Raw genomic sequence first — 26,454 nt, 5'->3', positions numbered from 1 at the left:
TTGTAACATTCTCATCTAAATCACATTTCTTTTCATTCCAATGAGGCACGCCTGTTATAAAATTATATTTATCATACATTTTGTCTCTGGTTATAAATGTTACGTCATATGTTCTAACTTTAAGTAAGCTTTTCATGAAATTGTTATAACACTGTGAGTCCAAAATATATTCGTCAACAACAACAAGATATTTCGTATCTTTGTTTATAGGAACGTCTAGAGTATCACAAGATTTCTGATAGATTACAACCAAGATGTCGTCGGTGTAATTTTGACCTGTCTTGTATACTTCTTTTAAATTATTTGTTACAATGTATGGTAACTGCTTATCGACGATTAAACTGTTTAATTCTTCGAAGAATGATGAATCCTGGTGATCAGGTTCGTAAAGCACAACAGTTTTTTTCGAGAATTTTCTTATATCACATACACCAATTATACAATTAGCAAGGGCATAATCATTTTCTTTAATATTAAATGTCATAAAATGAGCACTTGTCATTGAAAAAGTCACTACACAGATGTATATAACAGACATCGCGTCTCCGCTAAAACCAAAATCATCTATACGTGTCCTTTTATATCATCCCTTATTTATATTAAATATTGTGTAGAACAATTTGTCACTATTTTAAGTCCAACGAAAGAATTGATGGAATGGATTTATTACTTTTGATATAAGAAATAGTTCGCAGTTATAAGAATCGGAATATCCTTATACATCTTTACATTAATTCGTTACACCAAAATAGTTTTAATGCGCTAAATACTTGCTATACAAGACAAACCTTTTAAGGTTTTTATCTCCGGATCTTAGCTAATCACCCCCATATTCGAATTGTTTATAGTAGTTATTATTTCTGATTTAAATGATTCTTTACAATATTACAAAACTTTTTGGTAACCCAATAGTGTTTATATAAGATTAAGTAATACTATTATCAAAAGAAGTTTATAATTTTTCAAACAGGCACAAACGCATTTTTATGTTTGTGTCTGTTAATACGCAGTTGCTTCCATATTTTGTATTAGTTGGTAGTGTAATTCTGTTAATATCGCAATATTTTGCTAAACATTGCAGACAGGGGGAGATTTAACGTTAAAAAAAAATTATACCAAGTATTAAGATGGGAAATCCGGAATAAAGTATATATATATGTATATATATACTATGTTATATACGCATACAATATAAAAAAGTGAATCTAGTATTTAGTCATGTGGTGCAATCTATCTTATAGAATCGAAATCACTGCAAGCAAGTCCAAAAACAACCGCTTGCTTCGCTTGGCTACATAAGTGCAAAACTATCTATGCAAATCACCACGTATGTATATCAAAAATGGAAATGTTAGTTTTAATTTTCTATATTTACAGACACAGAACAAAGATGTTATTCGGATGTCTTGTCATAGTTACAGTGTCAGACTGGATGCGTAAGTGGGTGATCGTGGTAACGCGGAGTTTCTTCCGCTGCTAAACGCTTAAGTTTAATGTGAATTAAATTTCTTTTATTTGGCTTAGCGGCATGGAATCTTTTTTGGACATTTTCACATGTTTTCTCAGGATGTTGGCGGAGTTTGATTCCTTAACAATTTTAACGTAGACCATAAAACAATAGTATAAACGTTGCAGTGTGTATCTAATAGGTTTTATCGAAAAGGACATTTTTACAAGGCATACTTTACGTGTATATTATTTTTTATTATATGAAGAAAATAATAATTTAAAATGAAAATTAAAGAACTTAAATAAATAATGATAAGTTAATAAAATAGATATAATGATTATTCTGACACACAATTTATAACGAGTTGAAACTCTTACTCTATTGGACTGATTTTAATCTAACATTTTTAAGTATCAGAAGGAAGCTGAAATTCGAATGTAAAAAACACATCTTAATAGTTTGACCTGTTTGAGGGATACGACGTCTCAAACAAACACACAAAATAACAGACAACGTGGTCACACTTATAATACCCCTGTTTTGGGTTATTAGAGTTAAAAACAAAATTATTATAAATGAGACTGGAATACACAAACGTTATAAATTTGGTGAATTAGCACCCAACTGCTCTGAGATATTATAAAGACAACAAACAATGTGCACCAATGACGCCTAAATTATTTGAATTATAAGACATTTATACTTTTTCTTTTTTGTAATCGGATAAAAATTGAGTTTCTATGATTTGACAAACGCCAAAGAAAATTTTACTTTACAATTAACATAATATTACATTGCATAATTTATTTAAAAGTTTCCCTTGGAAGCACTTCTAAAAGACTTTGTTTTAATCTCAGATTCTTCTTCTGAAAGTCTTTGACCAATAATGATTAATGTTTTTGTAGGCTTAAGTAACTATTAGGTTAGATTAAGCATATTTATTAAAATTATTGGCATCTCGGTGGTCTATTAACATTAAGACGTCCAGAGTTTATTGGTTCTGTGGTGTTTTATGATAAGTTGTATCAATTATATGATTTTTAAATAATGTCACTCTGATATATTATCACGGTGAGAGTTGACAGAAAAGTATTTCATTGTTCAAAGTTATATAAGTTCTAAATTTTATTCACAAATACTTATTATTTATTCTGAAGAAAGTTTTTTGTTTAATTTTGTGGTTATAAATAAAACATATCAAAAAAATTGAGTCCAAACTAGGAAAAATCATTCAAACTATGTGTATTTACAGTTTGTTCTATATTATTGTGACTTATATTTTATTATATATAACTATCTACACGAGCAATAAAACCTTACTGACAAATGATGTTTGAAATAAGGAAAATTCAATTAGAATCATTGACAGCGAACTCATGCATTTTTATATTAAATTAAAGAAAAAATCCATTTTTCAATCGTTCGTTTCAATGCAATTTAAGATAGTGAGAGAGGAAAGATCAAACTAATGATAGGAAAACTTTAATAGGTCAATAAAAACACAGACGCGACTGCAAACATGACTTATCTAACATATTATTACTGTTCTTTATCAATATATTAAATTACTTTTTCATTCTTAAAGTCGTACAAATATATATAAATATTGACATAGCAATGTGAATTATTTTTGTCTTAAATAAATTGTCATTACTCTGTACCTCATTGAGCGCTTTCAAAAGATATCTTCCATACAAATTTTCATAGTATTTAAGTTCCATTGCATTCTGTTCATTCTTAAGAAAATTGCTTTAATTTCGGTGTCTCACCTTAATGGAAGGAGTTGCATTTAGTTACTGTTATTTTAATTAAAGTTGACTCCAACTAAGCCTTATATAAGTTAAAATTATAGTAAGACTCTCTAGACTATATTCATTATTATATACAGAATTTATTTATACAAACTTTCACTTGTTTCCAATTGATTTACTTACATTGTTGTCATTTTATGCAATTACTTTTTATTTACTGAACAAATGAAGTAAATAACAGAAACTGGAATGTCATGTAATATCGTAAGATAAGAACGGGAATGTTATGATGTTTTTGAGGAGACTTTAATTTTATGGTTTTATATACTTTTGTGTTTGTTAAGAAGCCGCTGGTAAGGGCAACGCTGTCTTTGTAATAAATTTAAAGTCCAACAGAATTGACCATATCTTCGTTATAACGGAAAGTAATCATAAAGATTGTTTTGACGTCTTTTACCCTAAAAGGGATCTTATTTTTAACACCAGGTATCCACATTTTAAACCATTGGTTGAGATTTGGAAACTGGCTGATATAAATTAAATGTTTCAATTTAATAATTTCCAGCAATATTTTGTGTAAATTTTAGGTAAACGACAACGACAATATTTTAAATATAAAGTTACAACAAAAACTTATTCTTATATTCAAAAATAATTAATATATTGTGTAGAGTGCTGCCTCTAGAATTAATGGAGGTTGCTCGTGCAGCGACTACCTGGTTTTTCCTCAGAGCCAGCAATTCCCCAATAGTTAAAGACACAATATGTGTGCCATGTTTGTAAGGTGATCTGAATTAAATCGTTAATTGACTATAACACGGGACCGCCTTCTGCATTCGTTAGTAATTTGTTATATCTGCTATTTAAAGTTTATCCTCAAAATAATAAATAAAATTTGTGTCTATATAGAAAGTCATAATTTTTGGAACTCTAAACTTTTTTGGACTTTAAACTTTTGGAACTCTAACTTTTCAGAGTTGCAAATTGGTTAGTTAAAGTCATTTTGTATTTAGTTTAAGTAAAGATAACAGAGTCGACGTTTCATTTCCTCTATTGACTAACTTATTTTTCATGTTTCACAGCTAGTAAGCAGATTTTTGTTATCGGTTATTCTAATAAACTAATTCCTTTTACATTTAAAACTCATGTAACCTTAACCTCAATTTAACCTATTTGAATTTGTAACCTATGAACTTAAAAACCGTTGAATATACGTATATCTAAATAATAATTTTCACTAAAGGCCAATTATCTTCGGAAGATAAGGAAACCATTTTTTTTTTAATTCGTCTGGACGAGGGATTATGTCCGCCTCCTCCTTATCTTGTCTGTAGAGCCGGAGTGAGAGGTCAATAGGGGCCACACTCTTGGTCCACACAAGCCAAGTCGTAAGGGTAATCAAGTTACTCGGAGTACCCTTATCAGAGGTAAACTCTGCCAGAGCGTCATTGTAGAATAAGCAAATGATGTGTAACAGAAAGCCATTTTGATTTTGTCAAATTTGTATAATTTCCAAAGTCACTTTACAGTTAAGTATCAAATATTCCATTTCAAAAGTCATCATAGTACAGACGACAGCTGATCTAAGAGCATGCCCTGATTGGTAAAAGGCACTAAATGCAAGTGAAATACCCATTATTACACCTAATACACCCAGTTTAAAAAATATAAAAAAGATTTGATTTTAAATTATTTAGAAAGAGAAACCATTTTTTTTATTTACCACATAACCTAACCTTTTCGGTGGTCTCCTGACAGTTTTTCTGGCATTTTTAAGAAACAGCAAAAAGAGTCCCATAATAAGAAAGTAAATCGTTGTACAAAAAGACTTCCCTAACAACATTTTTGGTTGATATCATAGATCTATATAAAACTGTGTTATTTCATAAACTATAAACGCAGTTTATTTACTCTGTTTACCTTGCTCTTCTTAAGTCTCATAATAATATAATTATTTTATTTTCTGTCATTCTAGCATATAGTTATTATCTCTTGTTACATTTAAAGGGGTTCATCTTTGATTTTTTATATACATGTTAATAATAGTTCGTAGTCAAAGATTTAAACCAAAATTATCTGGCACCTAAAGTCACTCATAAGTCGTGGTGGCCGGGAGGTTAAAAGCCCGCCTTTCATAAGTGTGGGCGCGGGTTCGAAACCTAGCAAGGACCAATGTGATCTTTTCCGGGTCATATGTACTTTCTAAGAATATTAAGACACCCCTGACGGACAGTGAACGAAAACATCGTGAGGAAACATGGTCTTATAATTTCAAATTATAAGATTGAAATCGCCGTAATGGTCTACTAAATAATGTCTCGAAGTTGCGGAAGAACATACATACACAACAGGATTATTATTGTGACTGGTGGACTATGTGTTGCAGAGAAGGAAATCACAATCCAGAGTCTAGGAAAATAAGTCCGTATTTTAGTTATATTCAAAAAGTAAGTAATCAAGTCCGCAAAACCACTTCGGCTGGTCCAAGATATTAAGAATTCTTGACACAATAGAGGAAAAGATATGGTCATCGAATGCTATTGTTAGATCTTCGTTTATGTTGCAGTGTTTGCTGAGCCTATGTCTGTTCCAAACAGTCTGGTTATATGATTAAAAATAATACAGTTTAAAATCATTGTTTCTATATTGAGTAATCTTCCTCAAAATACTTGAAATGCACTGGGTGAGAATAAACTTGCCCTATAGTTTCTTTGATACTTTTCACCAGAAGATTTTAACGTACTTGTTGATGACACTTTCCTGAAAAATTTCCTTATCATTATAAAAATATATTACAAAAAGTCAATTTAGAGGATCTATTGGAAACTTTGTTTATATACCCCTCTAAGCTAATAAATTGATAGTCTCATTCTTTATATCTACACTCGGAGCATTTTTTATTCGTGATCAGTAACAAGCCCCAGTCATAATTAAGTTTATATACACTCGCTTTTGAAAATACTCTTGTGAATAGAACTCTTGCCTTGGCTCCAAAATTCCCTAACTTTTTATTTGGTCTTTACATTGTTTAATTGACAAATTCTGCGTGATGATTTCTTTTTTGTTAGTAGCCCGTATCAAATAATTATAGTAATATGGCAGGTTTCCATTCAACTGTGGATTAATGCTAATAGTTCTTGTGATGCTGGCGAGGCACGGGGTTGGGACAAGTACTGTCAACAGATGTTAAGAACACGATTTAAATATTGCTACTCGGCTCTTAGATAATCAGCACCAGAAAGCTGAGTCTTCTGAAACAAAGATTTAGATTTTGTAGTGGTGCAATTTCCATTTAGATGCCCATTTGAATGTCTGAGTTGTGTATGAACTGTATATTCCAGAGTATTATTATTTGCCTCCAACTCTATAGTGGACTGAATTACAGTATTGATAGAATTCAGATGATTAAGAAAGGCAGATGTCTTATTTAAAGGTAGTATAGTGAAGGAGTTTTCAACATATTGTTTATATAACACAAGTTTGGCTCACGTAGAGGAAACTCTTCGCTTCTGGAAGTCTTTCCTCCATATCTTCAACAACGGGGAGATCAGTGACCCCATTGCTACTCCATCAACGTATGTGAATCCATTCTACTTCATTAATTCTTTGAAATGTATTCTGTAGTAGTAATGAAATAATTATGCATATTCTATAAGCATGTTATTATTCTTTAACTTTCTTTTTACAAACTCAATGCATTCAACAATAAATAAACTAGTTAAAAAATGACTGTACATTGAAATTTCCCAAACTGTCTTTGTTTGTGTACTTTAAAAATGTATATATGATTAACATACTGGTAGGAATCCTAAGATTTTGTTTTACGTTCTTGTAGCGGTCTTAGTATCCTTGAAATAAATTTGCCCAATTTATATGCTAGTGAAGCAATCTGGATCCAGGGACTAAAGCAACATTTTGTAGAAATGTCTTGAGAAGACCATACAATTTGGATGATACTACACATAGCAACTTCATTGCCCTAACAACATTTCAAAATATTTGTAAGAAAAGTTTAATTTCACTGTAAATATCAGAGAAAATTATAACAAAAGAATGAAAAATAAAAAGGTTTCTGCCTTATTGTTAAATTCTATATAAAATTAGCACACATTTAATCACTTCAATAGATACCTTATTTACTAGAGAACATTCTTAAAGAACTTGCAAGGATTAACTACATACGTAAACTTTGACTCAATGACTGACTTTAAAAGCGTTAGCAATAAAAGTCTATTCTTCGTACAATTTAAACGCAATAGAATTGAAAATAACGTAGACATATTTTTATGAGATACTGTAATAATAGACACATCACAATATACAAGTTCAAACAAGTACTAAATCTTAATCAGGATAATGTAAACTTACTTCGCTAAATGTAATACCTTTTTAAATATACGTATGCATATTTGTTAGTAGCTAAACTTACAATATAATCATGCTTTTACAAATTCCGTACTATGTTTTTGTCTATTTAAACATAATTAATCCTATATTATGATCACTTTAAAATTAAAGTAAAATTATTGCGTTTCAAAATAAAGGCATAAATCAAGGAATTACCGTTATATTAACATATATTTATAAACTTATTGAAGCTTTTACTTATAAAATCATTGAATAAAACAAATCTACACAGTGTAAGTAGTACTACTGACAGTTATCTTTATAATACTATATTTAAGGGTACATTCTCTTTCACACGTATGTATATGAGAAGCAAAACTTATACCTGCTTCTTAGTGAGTATTTCTACAATAAAACAGCAAACCGACAGGCCACATCCAATCATCCAGAGGTAAAAAGATCCCGCCAGTTGCAACCAAGTTATTTTACATCCAGTAGAACAGCTATAAGAATAGGACAGAATATTTTTCACTGCAATATTAGCTTTATCCACAACAGTCACCCCGATAGCTTCTTTATATAATTTATCACAAATACCAGCTTCAAAAAGACGTGGTATAATATTGTGTAATTTATCTACCACAAAACAATCTTTTCTCATAATCATTTCATGATAAATTACTAGAACATCTTCGTCCACTCTCATTATCCTTGATTCATCTTTTACGGCAGCGGATGACTGAAAAGGATATAACAATCCTTCTAAAATAAGTGTTGCCCCTCTGTTTTTTAGAACTAATCTCTCACAATCAAAAAAATCCTCGCATTCACGCGATGTGTTTGCAAATGCTAAATATTTATCATTATTTATAAAATATTTTTTTGCTGGGATTATGTATGGGACTGTGCCGGATATCGTAAGTTCGTCTATTGTATTTATTGTTTTTGGGGGATTCTCTACTGTTAGATAGTAATACATTTGGGTACTTATGTATGAAGATAGATGCAAACACAGTATGAGATATGATAAGTTCAGAATCTTCTGTTTCAAAGACATCGCGTTTGCTAAAGACGATGTTCCAACAAGAGCACCAAAACCATATAGTATGGTATTGTTCAATGAAACCGCACGGCCATCAAACTGACAGAATAATTTCCATATTATGGAATAAGACGCCAAAAATATTAGAAATATATAGAGGCCACCAGTTTTTCTCAATAAGGTTTGCCAAGATCTCGTTTCTCGTTCGACAGTATAGATCTAAAATAACTAATTCACGATCATATACTCCGGAATAGGCTACAACATTTCCATATATATTGTAAAGTCCTCCAGCACACGCATCAAGGGTACCGTTCAGCAAATAGTTGATGAAATCCTTTTTTACCATATTATTATCTTCATCCCGTTTGATGTAAAACATTTCAAGGGTAAAATTAATTTTTTTTGCCATTATCTTTATAATTTCTAAATCGGATCCAAATATATCTTCCTCTTTTAAACGATCTAAACTTTGAAGTGAATTTTCATTTGCTATCACTGAATATGGAAAAAGTGGTGCCATTCCAATCTTTAACTTACACAGCTTAAGATTGTTTAGATATTTAGAAGGAAAGATGAATTTTTCATCATTTTTATCTAAAGATCCATTAACACAACTATTTATATTCATCATTGTAACATTCTCATCTAAATCACATTTCTTTTCATTCCAATGAGGCACGCCTGTTATAAAATTATATTTATCATACATTTTGTCTCTGGTTATAAATGTTACGTCATATGTTCTAACTTTAAGTAAGCTTTTCATGAAATTGTTATAACACTGTGAGTCCAAAATATATTCGTCAACAACAACAAGATATTTCGTATCTTTGTTTATAGGAACGTCTAGAGTATCACAAGATTTCTGATAGATTACAACCAAGATGTCGTCGGTGTAGTTTTGACCTGTCTTGTAAACTTCTTTTAAATTATTTGTTACAATGTATGGTAACTGTTTATCGACGATTAAACTGTTTAATTCTTCGAAGAATGATGAATCCTGGTGATCAGGTTCGTAAAGCACAACAGTTTTTTTCGAGAATTTTCTTATATCACATACACCAATTATACAATTAGCAAGGGCATAATCATTTTCTTTAATATTAAATGTCATAAAATGAGCACTTGCCATTGAAAAAGTCACTACAAGGATATATATAACAGACATCGCGTCTCCGCTAACACCAAAATCATCTACACGTGTCCTTTTATGTCATCCCTTATTTATATTAAATATTGTGTAGAACAATTTGTCACTATTTTAAGTCCAACGAAAGAATTGATGGAATGGATTTATTACTTTTGATATAAGAAATAGTTCGCAGTTATAAGAATCGGAATATCCCTATTTATCTCTACATTAATTCGTTACACCAAAATAGTTTTAATGCGCTAAATACTTGCTATACAAGACAAACCTTTTAAGGTTTTTATCTCCGGATCTTAGCTAATCACCCCCATATTCGAATTGTATATATGTCGCGCCGACAGCCATTTCGTATCGAAAATATTCCTTTTCGTGTATTCGTTCATTATAATTATTTTCAAATTACCCATTTCACCGATGTTAATAATTTTATTAATACATCAGGTGATTCGTTATTTTCAAGTACCCACAATTGTAATACAGAATTTACCATATAAAACTCCAAGCATAATCGTACTGAATTCATTCATTATTGTGGTCACACTTATAATACCCCTGTTTTGGGGTCTAGAGTTTAAAAAAAATATGATTATAAATAAAAACTGGAATACACAAATGTTATAAATCTGGTGAATCAGCACCCAACCGCTCTGGGATATTATGAAGACAACAAACACTATGCACCAACGACGCCTAAAATTATTCGAATTATAAGACATTTAAACATTTTTCTTTTTTTAATCGGAAAATAATTGAGTTTCTGTGATTTGAAAAATGCCAAAGTAAAATTTTACTTTACACGAAACATAATATTACATTGCATTTGTTTTTAAAGTTTCCCTTGTAAGCGCTTCTACAAGACTATGTTTTAAACTCAGATTCATGAAAGTGTTTGATTAATAATGATTAATAAACTTATAGGTGGTAGAGCCTAGCTGTGGTCAAATAACTACAGCTCAAACATGGACTGGCTCGACCGGGGAAGTACTACCCTCTCACAAAAAACCGGGGTGAAGTAGTTATTAAAGACTGTGTTTCGTCCAATGAGTGAGAGAGCCGATTGCCCCTGCCCTGTTCCCACTCTTTCCTATTAAGGAATGCCTTATAAATGCCTACTAAGGAATGCCTTATTCCCACACCTCCTTTTCCCCAACAACTAAGGTTGGCAACGCATCCGCAACATCTATGTCTGACTGACGAGTATGTATACAATATCTCCATATATATTGTAAAGTCCTCCACCACACGCATCAAGGGGACCGTTCAGCAAATATTTAATGGAATCATACTTTTCATCCTGTTTGATGTGAAACATTGCGAGAGTGGCGTAAAAATTTTTTGCTATTAACTTCATGATTTCTAAATCGGATCCAAATATATCTTCCTCATTTAAAGGATGTAAATTTTTAAAAGAATCATTATTTTCTATTACTGAAAATGGAAAAAGTGCCCCCATTCCAACCTTAAATGCACACAGCTTAAGATTTTTTAGTCGTTTAGATGGAAATATGGTATTTTTGTCATATTTATCTAAAGATCCATTAACACTTGTATTTATATTCGTCATTGTAACATTCTCATCTACATCACATTTCTTTTCATTCCAATGAGGCACGCCTGTTATAAAATTATATTTCTCATACATTTTGTCTCTGGTTATAAATGTTACGTCATATGTTCTAACTTTAAGTAAGCTTTTCATGAAATTGTCATAACACTGTGAGTCAAAAATATATTCGTCAACAACAACAAGATATTTCGTATCTTTGTTTATAGGAACGTCTAGAGTATCACAAGATTTCTGATAGATTACAACCAAGATGTCGTCGGTGTAGTTTTGACCTGTCTTGTAAACTTCTTTTAAATTATTTGTTACAATGTATGGTAACTGTTTATCGACGATTAAACTGTTTAATTCTTCGAAGAATGATGAATCCTGGTGATCAGGTTCGTAAAGCACAACAGTTTTTTTCGTGAATTTTCTTATATCACATACACCAATTATACAATTAGCAAGGGCGTAATCATTTTCTTTAATATTAAATGTCATAAAATGAGCACTTGTCATTGAAAAAGTCACTACACAGATGTATATAACAGACATCGCGTCTCCGCTAAAACCAAAATCATCTATACATGTCCTTTTATATCATCCCTTATTTATATTAAATATTGTGTAGAACAATTTGTCACTATTTTAATTCCAACGAAAGAATTGATGGAATGGATTTATTACTTTCGATATAAAAAAAAGTTAGTTCGCAGTTATAAGAATCGGAATATCCTTATTTATCTTTACATTAATTCGTTACACCAAAATAACAGGTTTAATGCGCTAAATACTTGCTATACAAGACAAACCTTTTAAGGTTTTTATCTCCGGATCTTAGCTAATCACCCCCATATTCGAATTGTTTATAGTAGTTATTATTTCTGATTTAAATGATTCTTTACAATATTACAAAACTTTTTGGTAACCCAATAGTGTTTATATAAGATTAAGTAATACTATTATCAAAAGAAGTTTATATTTTTTCAAACAGGCACAAACGCATTTTTATGTTTGTGTCTGTTATTACGTAGTTGCTTCCATATTTTGTATTAGTTGGTAGTGTAATTCTATTTATATCGCAATATTTTGCTAAACATTGCAGTCAGGGGGAGATTTAACGTTAAAAAAAAATTATACCAACTATTACGATGGGAAATCCGGAATAAAGTATATATGTATGTATATATTATGTTATATACACATACAATATATAAAAGTGGATCTAGTATTTAGCCGTGTGGTGCACTCTATCTTATAAAATTGAAATCCCTGCAAGGAACTCCAAAAACAACCGCTTGCTTCGCTTGGCTACATATGAGCAAAACTATCTATGCAAATCACCACGTATGTCAAAATGGAAATGTTAGTTTTAATTTTCTATATTTACAGACATAGAACGAAGATGTAATTCGGATGTCTTGTCATAGTTACAGTGTCAGACTGGATGCGTAAGTGGGTGATCGTGGTAACGCGGAGTTTCTTCCGCTGCTAGACGCTTAAGTTTAATGTGAATTAAATTTCTTTTATTTAGCTTAGCGACATGGAATCTTTTTTGGACATTATCACATGTCTTCTCAGAATGTTGGCGGAGTTTGATTCCCTAACAATTTTAACGCAAACCATAAAACAATAATGTCGTTGCAGTGTGTATCTAATAGGTTTTATCGAAAAGGACATTTTTGCAAGGCATACTTTACGTGTATATTATTTTTTATTACATCAAGAAAATAATAATTTATAATGAAAATTAAAGAACTTAAATAAATAATAATAACTTAATAAAATAGATATCATGATTATACTGACACACGGGAAGCATTTAATTGAATAATCCGGAAAAATGCCTCGCATCATTTTATAAAGAGTTGAAACTCTTACTCTGTTGGACTGATTTTAATCTAACATATTTAAGTATCAGAAGGATGCTGAAATTCGAATGAAAAGAACACATCTTAATAGTTTGACCTGTTTGAGGGATACGACGTCTCAAACAAACGTCTAGTGCTTAAAAAAATATGATTATAAATGAAAACTGGAATACACAAATGTTATAAATCTGGTGAATCAGCACCCAACCGCTCTGGGATATTATGAAGACAACAAACACTATGCACCAATGACGCCTAAAATTATTCGAATTATAAGACATTTATACTTTTTTTTTGTAATCGGATAAAAATTGAGTTTCTATGATTTGACAAACGCCAATGTAAAATTTTACTTTACAATAAACATAATATTACATTGCATATTTTATTTAAAAGTTTCCCTTGGAAGCGCTTCTAAAAGACTTTGTTTTAATCTCAGATTCTTCTTCTGAAAGTCTTTGACCAATAATGATTAATGTTTTTGTAGGCTTAAGTAACTATTAGGTTAGATTAAGTATATTTATTAAAATTATTGGCATCTCGTTGGTCTATTAACATTAAGACGTCCAGAGTTTATTGGTTCTGTGGTGTTTCATGATAAGTTGTATCAATTATATGATTTTTAAATAATGTCACTGATATATTATCGCGGTAAAACATGACGGAAAAGTGTGTCATTCTTCAAAGTTATATAAGTTCTAAACTTTATTCACAAATACTTATTATTTATTCTGAACAACGTTTTTTGTTTAATTTTGTAGTTATAAATTAAACATTGCAAAAAAATTAAGTCGAAACTAGGAAAAATCATTCAAACTATATGTATTTACAGTTTGTTCTATATTATTGTGAATTATACTCAAACATTATATTTCATTATATATAACTATCTACACGAGCAACAAGACCTTACTGACAAATGATATTTGAAATAAGGAAAATTCAGTTAGAATCATTGTCAGCGAACTCATGCATTTTTATATTAAATTAAAGAAAAAATCCATTTTTCAATAGTTCGTTTCAATGCAATTTAAGATAGTGAGAGAGGAAAGATCAAACTAATGATAGGAAAACTTTAATAGGTCAATAAAAACACAGACGCGACTGCAAACATGACTTGTCTAACATATTATTACTGTACTTTATCAATATATTAAATTACTTTTTCATTCTTAAAGTCGTACAAATATATATAAATATTGACATAGCAATGTGAATTATTTTTGTCTTAAATAAATTGTCATTACTCTGTACCTCATTGAGCGCTTTCAAAAGATATCTTCCATACAAATTTTCATAGTATTTAAGTTCCATTGCATTCTGTTCATTCTTAAGAAAATTGCTTTAATTTCGGTGTCTCACCTTAATGGAAGGAGTTGCATTTAGTTACTGTTATTTTAATTAAAGTTGACTCCAACTAAGCCTTATATAAGTTAAAATTATAGTAAGACTCTCTAGACTATATTCATTATTATATACAGAATTTATTTATACAAACTTTCACTTGTTTCCAATTGATTTACTTACATTGTTGTCATTTTATGCAATTACTTTTTATTTACTGAACAAATGAAGTAAATAACAGAAACTGGAATGTCATGTAATATCGTAAGATAAGAACGGGAATGTTATGATGTTTTTGAGGAGACTTTAATTTTATGGTTTTATATACTTTTGTGTTTGTTAAGAAGCCGCTGGTAAGGGCAACGCTGTCTTTGTAATAAATTTAAAGTCCAACAGAATTGACCATATCTTCGTTATAACGGAAAGTAATCATAAAGATTGTTTTGACGTCTTTTACCCTAAAAGGGATCTTATTTTTAACACCAGGTATCCACATTTTAAACCATTGGTTGAGATTTGGAAACTGGCTGATATAAATTAAATGTTTCAATTTAATAATTTCCAGCAATATTTTGTGTAAATTTTAGGTAAACGACAACGACAATATTTTAAATATAAAGTTACAACAAAAACTTATTCTTATATTCAAAAATAATTAATATATTGTGTAGAGTGCTGCCTCTAGAATTAATGGAGGTTGCTCGTGCAGCGACTACCTGGTTTTTCCTCAGAGCCAGCAATTCCCCAATAGTTAAAGACACAATATGTGTGCCATGTTTGTAAGGTGATCTGAATTAAATCGTTAATTGACTATAACACGGGACCGCCTTCTGCATTCGTTAGTAATTTGTTATATCTGCTATTTAAAGTTTATCCTCAAAATAATAAATAAAATTTGTGTCTATATAGAAAGTCATAATTTTTGGAACTCTAAACTTTTTTGGACTTTAAACTTTTGGAACTCTAACTTTTCAGAGTTGCAAATTGGTTAGTTAAAGTCATTTTGTATTTAGTTTAAGTAAAGATAACAGAGTCGACGTTTCATTTCCTCTATTGACTAACTTATTTTTCATGTTTCACAGCTAGTAAGCAGATTTTTGTTATCGGTTATTCTAATAAACTAATTCCTTTTACATTTAAAACTCATGTAACCTTAACCTCAATTTAACCTATTTGAATTTGTAACCTATGAACTTAAAAACCGTTGAATATACGTATATCTAAATAATAATTTTCACTAAAGGCCAATTATCTTCGGAAGATAAGGAAACCATTTTTTTTTTAATTCGTCTGGACGAGGGATTATGTCCGCCTCCTCCTTATCTTGTCTGTAGAGCCGGAGTGAGAGGTCAATAGGGGCCACACTCTTGGTCCACACAAGCCAAGTCGTAAGGGTAATCAAGTTACTCGGAGTACCCTTATCAGAGGTAAACTCTGCCAGAGCGTCATTGTAGAATAAGCAAATGATGTGTAACAGAAAGCCATTTTGATTTTGTCAAATTTGTATAATTTCCAAAGTCACTTTACAGTTAAGTATCAAATATTCCATTTCAAAAGTCATCATAGTACAGACGACAGCTGATCTAAGAGCATGCCCTGATTGGTAAAAGGCACTAAATGCAAGTGAAATACCCATTATTACACCTAATACACCCAGTTTAAAAAATATAAAAAAGATTTGATTTTAAATTATTTAGAAAGAGAAACCATTTTTTTTATTTACCACATAACCTAACCTTTTCGGTGGTCTCCTGACAGTTTTTCTGGCATTTTTAAGAAACAGCAAAAAGAGTCCCATAATAAGAAAGTAAATCGTTGTACAAAAAGACTTCCCTAACAACATTTTTGGTTGATATCATAGATCTATATAAAACTGTGTTATTTCATAAACTATAAACGCAGTTTATTTACTCTGTTTACCTTGCTCTTCTTAAGTCTCATAATAATATAATTATTTTATTTTCTGTCATTCTAGCATATAGTTATTATCTCTTGTTACATTTAAAGGGGTTCATCTTTGATTTTTTATATACATGTTAATAATAGTTCGTAGTCAAAGATTTAAACCAAAATTATCTGGCACCTAAAGTCACTCATAAGTCGTGGTGGCCGGGAGGTTAAAAGCCCGCCTTTCATAAGTGTGGGCGCGGGTTCGAAACCTAGCAAGGACCAATGTGATCTTTTCCGGGTCATATGTACTTTCTAAGAATATTAAGACACCCCTGACGGACAGTGAACGAAAACATCGTGAGGAAACATGGTCTTATAATTTCAAATTATAAGATTGAAATCGCCGTAATGGTCTACTAAATAATGTCTCGAAGTTGCGGAAGAACATACATACACAACAGGATTATTATTGTGACTGGTGGACTATGTGTTGCAGAGAAGGAAATCACAATCCAGAGTCTAGGAAAATAAGTCCGTATTTTAGTTATATTCAAAAAGTAAGTAATCAAGTCCGCAAAACCACTTCGGCTGGTCCAAGATATTAAGAATTCTTGACACAATAGAGGAAAAGATATGGTCATCGAATGCTATTGTTAGATCTTCGTTTATGTTGCAGTGTTTGCTGAGCCTATGTCTGTTCCAAACAGTCTGGTTATATGATTAAAAATAATACAGTTTAAAATCATTGTTTCTATATTGAGTAATCTTCCTCAAAATACTTGAAATGCACTGGGTGAGAATAAACTTGCCCTATAGTTTCTTGGATACTTTTCACCAGAAGATTTTAACGTACTTGTTGATGACACTTTCCTGAAAAATTTCCTTATCATTATAAAAATATATTACAAAAAGTCAATTTAGAGGATCTATTGGAAACTTTGTTTATATACCCCTCTAAGCTAATAAATTGATAGTCTCATTCTTTATATCTACACTCGGAGCATTTTTTATTCGTGATCAGTAACAAGCCCCAGTCATAATTAAGTTTATATACACTCGCTTTTGAAAATACTCTTGTGAATAGAACTCTTGCCTTGGCTCCAAAATTCCCTAACTTTTTATTTGGTCTTTACATTGTTTAATTGACAAATTCTGCGTGATGATTTCTTTTTTGTTAGTAGCCCGTATCAAATAATTATAGTAATATGGCAGGTTTCCATTCAACTGTGGATTAATGCTAATAGTTCTTGTGATGCTGGCGAGGCACGGGGTTGGGACAAGTACTGTCAACAGATGTTAAGAACACGATTTAAATATTGCTACTCGGCTCTTAGATAATCAGCACCAGAAAGCTGAGTCTTCTGAAACAAAGATTTAGATTTTGTAGTGGTGCAATTTCCATTTAGATGCCCATTTGAATGTCTGAGTTGTGTATGAACTGTATATTCCAGAGTATTATTATTTGCCTCCAACTCTATAGTGGACTGAATTACAGTATTGATAGAATTCAGATGATTAAGAAAGGCAGATGTCTTATTTAAAGGTAGTATAGTGAAGGAGTTTTCAACATATTGTTTATATAACACAAGTTTGGCTCACGTAGAGGAAACTCTTCGCTTCTGGAAGTCTTTCCTCCATATCTTCAACAACGGGGAGATCAGTGACCCCATTGCTACTCCATCAACGTATGTGAATCCATTCTACTTCATTAATTCTTTGAAATGTATTCTGTAGTAGTAATGAAATAATTATGCATATTCTATAAGCATGTTATTATTCTTTAACTTTCTTTTTACAAACTCAATGCATTCAACAATAAATAAACTAGTTAAAAAATGACTGTACATTGAAATTTCCCAAACTGTCTTTGTTTGTGTACTTTAAAAATGTATATATGATTAACATACTGGTAGGAATCCTAAGATTTTGTTTTACGTTCTTGTAGCGGTCTTAGTATCCTTGAAATAAATTTGCCCAATTTATATGCTAGTGAAGCAATCTGGATCCAGGGACTAAAGCAACATTTTGTAGAAATGTCTTGAGAAGACCATACAATTTGGATGATACTACACATAGCAACTTCATTGCCCTAACAACATTTCAAAATATTTGTAAGAAAAGTTTAATTTCACTGTAAATATCAGAGAAAATTATAACAAAAGAATGAAAAATAAAAAGGTTTCTGCCTTATTGTTAAATTCTATATAAAATTAGCACACATTTAATCACTTCAATAGATACCTTATTTACTAGAGAACATTCTTAAAGAACTTGCAAGGATTAACTACATACGTAAACTTTGACTCAATGACTGACTTTAAAAGCGTTAGCAATAAAAGTCTATTCTTCGTACAATTTAAACGCAATAGAATTGAAAATAACGTAGACATATTTTTATGAGATACTGTAATAATAGACACATCACAATATACAAGTTCAAACAAGTACTAAATCTTAATCAGGATAATGTAAACTTACTTCGCTAAATGTAATACCTTTTTAAATATACGTATGCATATTTGTTAGTAGCTAAACTTACAATATAATCATGCTTTTACAAATTCCGTACTATGTTTTTGTCTATTTAAACATAATTAATCCTATATTATGATCACTTTAAAATTAAAGTAAAATTATTGCGTTTCAAAATAAAGGCATAAATCAAGGAATTACCGTTATATTAACATATATTTATAAACTTATTGAAGCTTTTACTTATAAAATCATTGAATAAAACAAATCTACACAGTGTAAGTAGTACTACTGACAGTTATCTTTATAATACTATATTTAAGGGTACATTCTCTTTCACACGTATGTATATGAGAAGCAAAACTTATACCTGCTTCTTAGTGAGTATTTCTACAATAAAACAGCAAACCGACAGGCCACATCCAATCATCCAGAGGTAAAAAGATCCCGCCAGTTGCAACCAAGTTATTTTACATCCAGTAGAACAGCTATAAGAATAGGACAGAATATTTTTCACTGCAATATTAGCTTTATCCACAACAGTCACCCCGATAGCTTCTTTATATAATTTATCACAAATACCAGCTTCAAAAAGACGTGGTATAATATTGTGTAATTTATCTACCACAAAACAATCTTTTCTCATAATCATTTCATGATAAATTACTAGAACATCTTCGTCCACTCTCATTATCCTTGATTCATCTTTTACGGCAGCGGATGACTGAAAAGGATATAACAATCCTTCTAAAATAAGTGTTGCCCCTCTGTTTTTTAGAACTAATCTCTCACAATCAAAAAAATCCTCGCATTCACGCGATGTGTTTGCAAATGCTAAATATTTATCATTATTTATAAAATATTTTTTTGCTGGGATTATGTATGGGACTGTGCCGGATATCGTAAGTTCGTCTATTGTATTTATTGTTTTTGGGGGATTCTCTACTGTTAGATAGTAATACATTTGGGTACTTATGTATGAAGATAGATGCAAACACAGTATGAGATATGATAAGTTCAGAATCTTCTGTTTCAAAGACATCGCGTTTGCTAAAGACGATGTTCCAACAAGAGCACCAAAACCATATAGTATGGTATTGTTCAATGAAACCGCACGGCCATCAAACTGACAGAATAATTTCCATATTATGGAATAAGACGCCAAAAATATTAGAAATATATAGAGGCCACCAGTTTTTCTCAATAAGGTTTGCCAAGATCTCGTTTCTCGTTCGACAGTATAGATCTAAAATAACTAATTCACGATCATATACTCCGGAATAGGCTACAACATTTCCATATATATTGTAAAGTCCTCCAGCACACGCATCAAGGGTACCGTTCAGCAAATAGTTGATGAAATCCTTTTTTACCATATTATTATCTTCATCCCGTTTGATGTAAAACATTTCAAGGGTAAAATTAATTTTTTTTGCCATTATCTTTATAATTTCTAAATCGGATCCAAATATATCTTCCTCTTTTAAACGATCTAAACTTTGAAGTGAATTTTCATTTGCTATCACTGAATATGGAAAAAGTGGTGCCATTCCAATCTTTAACTTACACAGCTTAAGATTGTTTAGATATTTAGAAGGAAAGATGAATTTTTCATCATTTTTATCTAAAGATCCATTAACACAACTATTTATATTCATCATTGTAACATTCTCATCTAAATCACATTTCTTTTCATTCCAATGAGGCACGCCTGTTATAAAATTATATTTATCATACATTTTGTCTCTGGTTATAAATGTTACGTCATATGTTCTAACTTTAAGTAAGCTTTTCATGAAATTGTTATAACACTGTGAGTCCAAAATATATTCGTCAACAACAACAAGATATTTCGTATCTTTGTTTATAGGAACGTCTAGAGTATCACAAGATTTCTGATAGATTACAACCAAGATGTCGTCGGTGTAGTTTTGACCTGTCTTGTAAACTTCTTTTAAATTATTTGTTACAATGTATGGTAACTGTTTATCGACGATTAAACTGTTTAATTCTTCGAAGAATGATGAATCCTGGTGATCAGGTTCGTAAAGCACAACAGTTTTTTTCGAGAATTTTCTTATATCACATACACCAATTATACAATTAGCAAGGGCATAATCATTTTCTTTAATATTAAATGTCATAAAATGAGCACTTGCCATTGAAAAAGTCACTACAAGGATATATATAACAGACATCGCGTCTCCGCTAACACCAAAATCATCTACACGTGTCCTTTTATGTCATCCCTTATTTATATTAAATATTGTGTAGAACAATTTGTCACTATTTTAAGTCCAACGAAAGAATTGATGGAATGGATTTATTACTTTTGATATAAGAAATAGTTCGCAGTTATAAGAATCGGAATATCCCTATTTATCTCTACATTAATTCGTTACACCAAAATAGTTTTAATGCGCTAAATACTTGCTATACAAGACAAACCTTTTAAGGTTTTTATCTCCGGATCTTAGCTAATCACCCCCATATTCGAATTGTATATATGTCGCGCCGACAGCCATTTCGTATCGAAAATATTCCTTTTCGTGTATTCGTTCATTATAATTGTTTTCAAATTACCCACTTCACCGATGTTAATAATTTTATTAATACATCAGGTGATTCGTTATTTTCAAGTACCCACAATTGTAATACAGAATTTACCATATAAAACTCCAAGCATAATCGTACTGAATTCATTCATTATTGTGGTCACACTTATAATACCCCTGTTTTGGGGTCTAGAGTTTAAAAAAATATGATTATAAATAAAAACTGGAATACACAAATGTTATAAATCTGGTGAATCAGCACCCAACCGCTCTGGGATATTATGAAGACAACAAACACTATGCACCAACGACGCCTAAAATTATTCGAATTATAAGACATTTAAACATTTTTCTTTTTTTAATCGGAAAATAATTGAGTTTCTGTGATTTGAAAAATGCCAAAGTAAAATTTTACTTTACACGAAACATAATATTACATTGCATTTGTTTTTAAAGTTTCCCTTGTAAGCGCTTCTACAAGACTATGTTTTAAACTCAGATTCATGAAAGTGTTTGATTAATAATGATTAATAAACTTATAGGTGGTAGAGCCTAGCTGTGGTCAAATAACTACAGCTCAAACATGGACTGGCTCGACCGGGGAAGTACTACCCTCTCACAAAAAACCGGGGTGAAGTAGTCATTAAAGACTGTGTTTCGTCCAATGAGTGAGAGAGCCGATTGCCCCTGCCCTGTTCCCACTCTTTCCTATTAAGGAATGCCTTATAAATGCCTACTAAGGAATGCCTTATTCCCACACCTCCTTTTCCCCAACAACTAAGGTTGGCAACGCATCCGCAACATCTATGTCTGACTGACGAGTATGTATACAATATCTCCATATATATTGTAAAGTCCTCCACCACACGCATCAAGGGGACCGTTCAGCAAATATTTAATGGAATCATACTTTTCATCCTGTTTGATGTGAAACATTGCGAGAGTGGCGTAAAAATTTTTTGCTATTAACTTCATGATTTCTAAATCGGATCCAAATATATCTTCCTCATTTAAAGGATGTAAATTTTTAAAAGAATCATTATTTTCTATTACTGAAAATGGAAAAAGTGCCCCCATTCCAACCTTAAATGCACACAGCTTAAGATTTTTTAGTCGTTTAGATGGAAATATGGTATTTTTGTCATATTTATCTAAAGATCCATTAACACATGTATTTATATTCGTCATTGTAACATTCTCATCTACATCACATTTCTTTTCATTCCAATGAGGCACGCCTGTTATAAAATTATATTTATCATACATTTTGTCTCTGGTGATAAATGTTACGTCATATGTTCTAACTTTAAGTAAGCTTTTCATGAAATTTTCATAACACTGCGAGTCAAAAATATATTCGTCAACAACAACAAGATATTTCGTATCTTTGTTTATAGGAACGTCTAGAGTATCACAAGATTTCTGATAGATTACAACCAAGATCTCGTCGGTGTAGTTTTGACCTGTCTTGTAAACTTCTTTTAAATTATTTGTTACAATGTATGGTAACTGCTTATCGACGATTAAACTGTTTAATTCTTCGAAGAATGATGAATCCTGGTGATCAGGTTCGTAAAGCACAACAGTTTTTTTCGTGAATTTTCTTATATCACATACACCAATTATACAATTAGCAAGGGCGTAATCATTTTCTTTAATATTAAATGTCATAAAATGAGCACTTGTCATTGAAAAAGTCACTACACAGATGTATATAACAGACATCGCGTCTCCGCTAAAACCAAAATCATCTGTACGTGTCCTTTATATCATCCCTTATTTATATTAAATATTGTGTAGAACAATTTGTCACTATTTTAATTCCAACGAAAGAATTGATGGAATGGATTTATTACTTTCGATATAAAAAAAAGTTAGTTCGCAGCTATAAGAATCGGAATATCCTTATTTATCTTTACATTCATTCGTTACACCAAAGTAGTTTTAATGCGCTAAATACCTGGTATACAAGACAAACCTTTTAAGGTTTTTATCTCCGGATCTTAGCTAATCACCCCCATATTCGAATTGTTTATAGTAGTTATTATTTCTGATTTAAATGATTCTTTACAATATTACAAAACTTTTTGGTAACCCAAGTGTTTATATAAGATTAAGTAATACTATTATCAAAGGAAGATTATATTTTTTCAAACAGGCACAAACGCATTTTTATGTTTGTGTCTGTTATTACGTAGTTGCTTCCATATTTTGTATTAGTTGGTAGTGTAATTCTATTAATATCGCCATATTTTGCTTAACATTGCAGACAGGGGGAGATTTAACGTTAAAAAAATATTATACCAAATATTAAGATGGGAAATCCGGAATAAAGTATATATGTATGTATATACTATGTTATATACACATACAATATATAAAAGTGGATCTAGTATTTAGCCGTGTGGTGCACTCTATCTTATAAAATTGAAATCCCTGCAAGGAACTCCCAAAAACAACCGCTTGATTCGTTTGGCAACATATAAGCAAAACTATCTGCCAATCATCACGTATGTCAAAATAGAAATGTTAGTTTTAATTTTCTATATTTACAGACACAGAACAAAGATGTAATTCGGATGTCTTGTCATTGTTACAGTGTCAAACTGGATGCGTTAGTGGGTGATCGTGGTAACGCGGAGTTTCCTCCGATGCTAGACGCTTAAGTTTAATGTGAATTAAATTTCTTTTATTTGGCTTAGCGGCATGGGATCTTTTTTGGACATTATCACATGTTTTCTCAGGAGGTTGGCGGAGTTTGATTCCCTAACAATTTTAAAGCAGATAATAAAACAGGAATGTCGTGAAAGTGTGTATCTAATAGGTTTTATCGGAAAGGACATTTTTACAAGGCATACTTTACGTGGATAATATTTTTTATTATATCAAGAAAATAATAATTTATAATGAAAATTAAAGAACTAAAATTAATAATAATAACCTAATAAAATAGATATAATGATTATACTGACACACGTGAAACATTTAATTGAATAATCCGGAAAACTGCCTCGCATCATTTTATAAAGAGTTGAAACTTTTACTCTATTGGACTGATTTTAATCTAAAATATTTAAGTATCAGAAGGAAGCTGAAATTCGAATGAAAAAAACACATCTTAATAGTTTGACCTGTTTGAGGGATACGACGTCTCAAACAAACGTCTAGAGTTTAAAAAATATGATTATAAATGAAAACTGGAATACACCAACGATATGAAAATGGTGAATTAGCACCCACCCGCTCTGGGATATTATGAAGACAACAAACACTGTGTACCATTGACGCCTAAAATTTTTTCAAATTATAAGACATTTATACTTTTTTCTTTTTTGTAATCGGATAAAAATTGAGTTTCTATGATTTGACAAATGCCAAAGTAAAATTTTACTTTACAATAAACATAATTTTACATTGCATATTTTATTTAAAAGTTTCCCTTGTAAGCGCTTCTAAAAGACTTTTTTTAATCTCAGATTCTTCTTCTGAAAGTCTTTGACCAATAATGATTAATGTTTTTGTAGGCTTAAGTAACTATTAGGTTATATTAAGTATATTTATTAAAGTTATTGGCATCTCGTTGGTCTATTAACATTAAGACGTCCGGAGTTTATTGGTTCTGTGGTGTTTTATGATAAGTTGTATCAATTATATGACTTTTAAATAATGTCACTCTGATATATTATTGCGGTAAAAGTTGACGGAAATGTATGTCATTGTTCAAAGTTATATAAGTTCTAAATTTTATTCACAAATACTTATTATTTATTCTGAACAACGTTTTTTGTTTCATTTTGTGGTTATAAATAAAACATTGCAAAAAAATTAAGTCGAAACTAGGAAAAATCATTCAAACTATACTTTACTGTATTTACAGTTTGTTCTATATTATTGTGAATTATACTCAAACATTATATTTCATTATATATAACTATCTACACGAGCAATAAAACCTTACAGACAAATGATATTTGAAATAAGGAAAATTCAATTAGAATCATTGTCAGCGAACTCATGCATTTTTATATTAAATTAAAGAAAAAATCCATTTTTCAATAGTTCGTTTCAATGCAATTTAAGATAGTGAGAGAGGAAAGATCAAACTAATGATAGGAAAACTTTAATAGGTCAATAAAAACACAGACGCGACTGCAAACATGACTTGTCTAACATATTATTACTGTACTTTATCAATATATTAAATTACTTTTTCATTCTTAAAGTCGTACAAATATATATAAATATTGACATAGCAATGTGAATTATTTCTGTCTTAAATAAAATTGTCATTACTCTGTACCTCATTGAGCGCTTTCAAAAGATATCTTCCCTACAAATTTTCATAGTATTTAAGTTCCATTGCATTCTGTTCATTCTTAAGAAAATTGCTTTAATTTCGGTGTCTCACCTTAATGGAAGGAGTTGCATTTAGTTACTGTTATTTTAATTAAAGTTGACTTCAACTAAGCCTTTTATAAGTTAAAATTATAGTAAGACTATACTCATAACTATACTCATTATTATATACAGAATTTATTTATACAAACTTTCACTTGTTTCCAATTGATTTACTTACATTGTTGTCATTTTATGCAATTACTTTTTATTTACTGAACAAATGAAGTAAATAACAGAAACTGAAATGTCATGTAATATCGTAAGATAAGAACGGGAATGTTATGATGTTTTTGAGGAGACTTTAATTTTATGGTTTTATATACTTTTGTGTTTGTTAAGAAGGCGCTGGTAAGGGTAACGCTGTCTTTGTAATAAATTTAAAGTCCAACAGAATTGACCATTTCTTCGTTATAACGGAAAATAATCATAAATATTGTTTTAACGTCTTTTACCCTAAAAGGGATCTTATTTTTAACACCAGGTATCCACATTTTAAACCATGGGTTGAGATTTGGAAACTGGCTGATATAAATTAAATGTTTCAATTTAATAATTTCCACCAATATTTTGTGTAAATTTTAGGTAAACGACAATGACAATATTTTAAATATAAAGATACAACAAGAACTTATTCT

At 30.7% G+C, this 26,454-nt stretch overlaps 1 protein-coding gene across 1 annotated transcript; it reads right to left on the bottom strand.

The window, feature by feature from the left end:
* Window positions 1-7,892: 7,892 nt before the first annotated feature.
* On the bottom strand, window positions 7,893-11,842 carry LOC133319303 (uncharacterized). Its single transcript, XM_061523260.1, is given in 3 exon segments — window positions 7,893-8,809; window positions 8,811-9,274; window positions 10,935-11,842. Coding segments are annotated over 3 exon segments (2,220 nt in total). The 5' UTR covers window positions 11,809-11,842; the 3' UTR covers window positions 7,893-7,927.
* Between the last annotated feature and the right edge of the window lie 14,612 nt (window positions 11,843-26,454).

The sequence above is a fragment of the Danaus plexippus genome, chromosome 17 (assembly GCF_018135715.1).
Source record: "Danaus plexippus chromosome 17, MEX_DaPlex, whole genome shotgun sequence".
Lineage (NCBI taxonomy): Eukaryota > Metazoa > Arthropoda > Insecta > Lepidoptera > Nymphalidae > Danaus > Danaus plexippus.
This window is presented reverse-complemented; position numbering and strand designations above follow the sequence as displayed.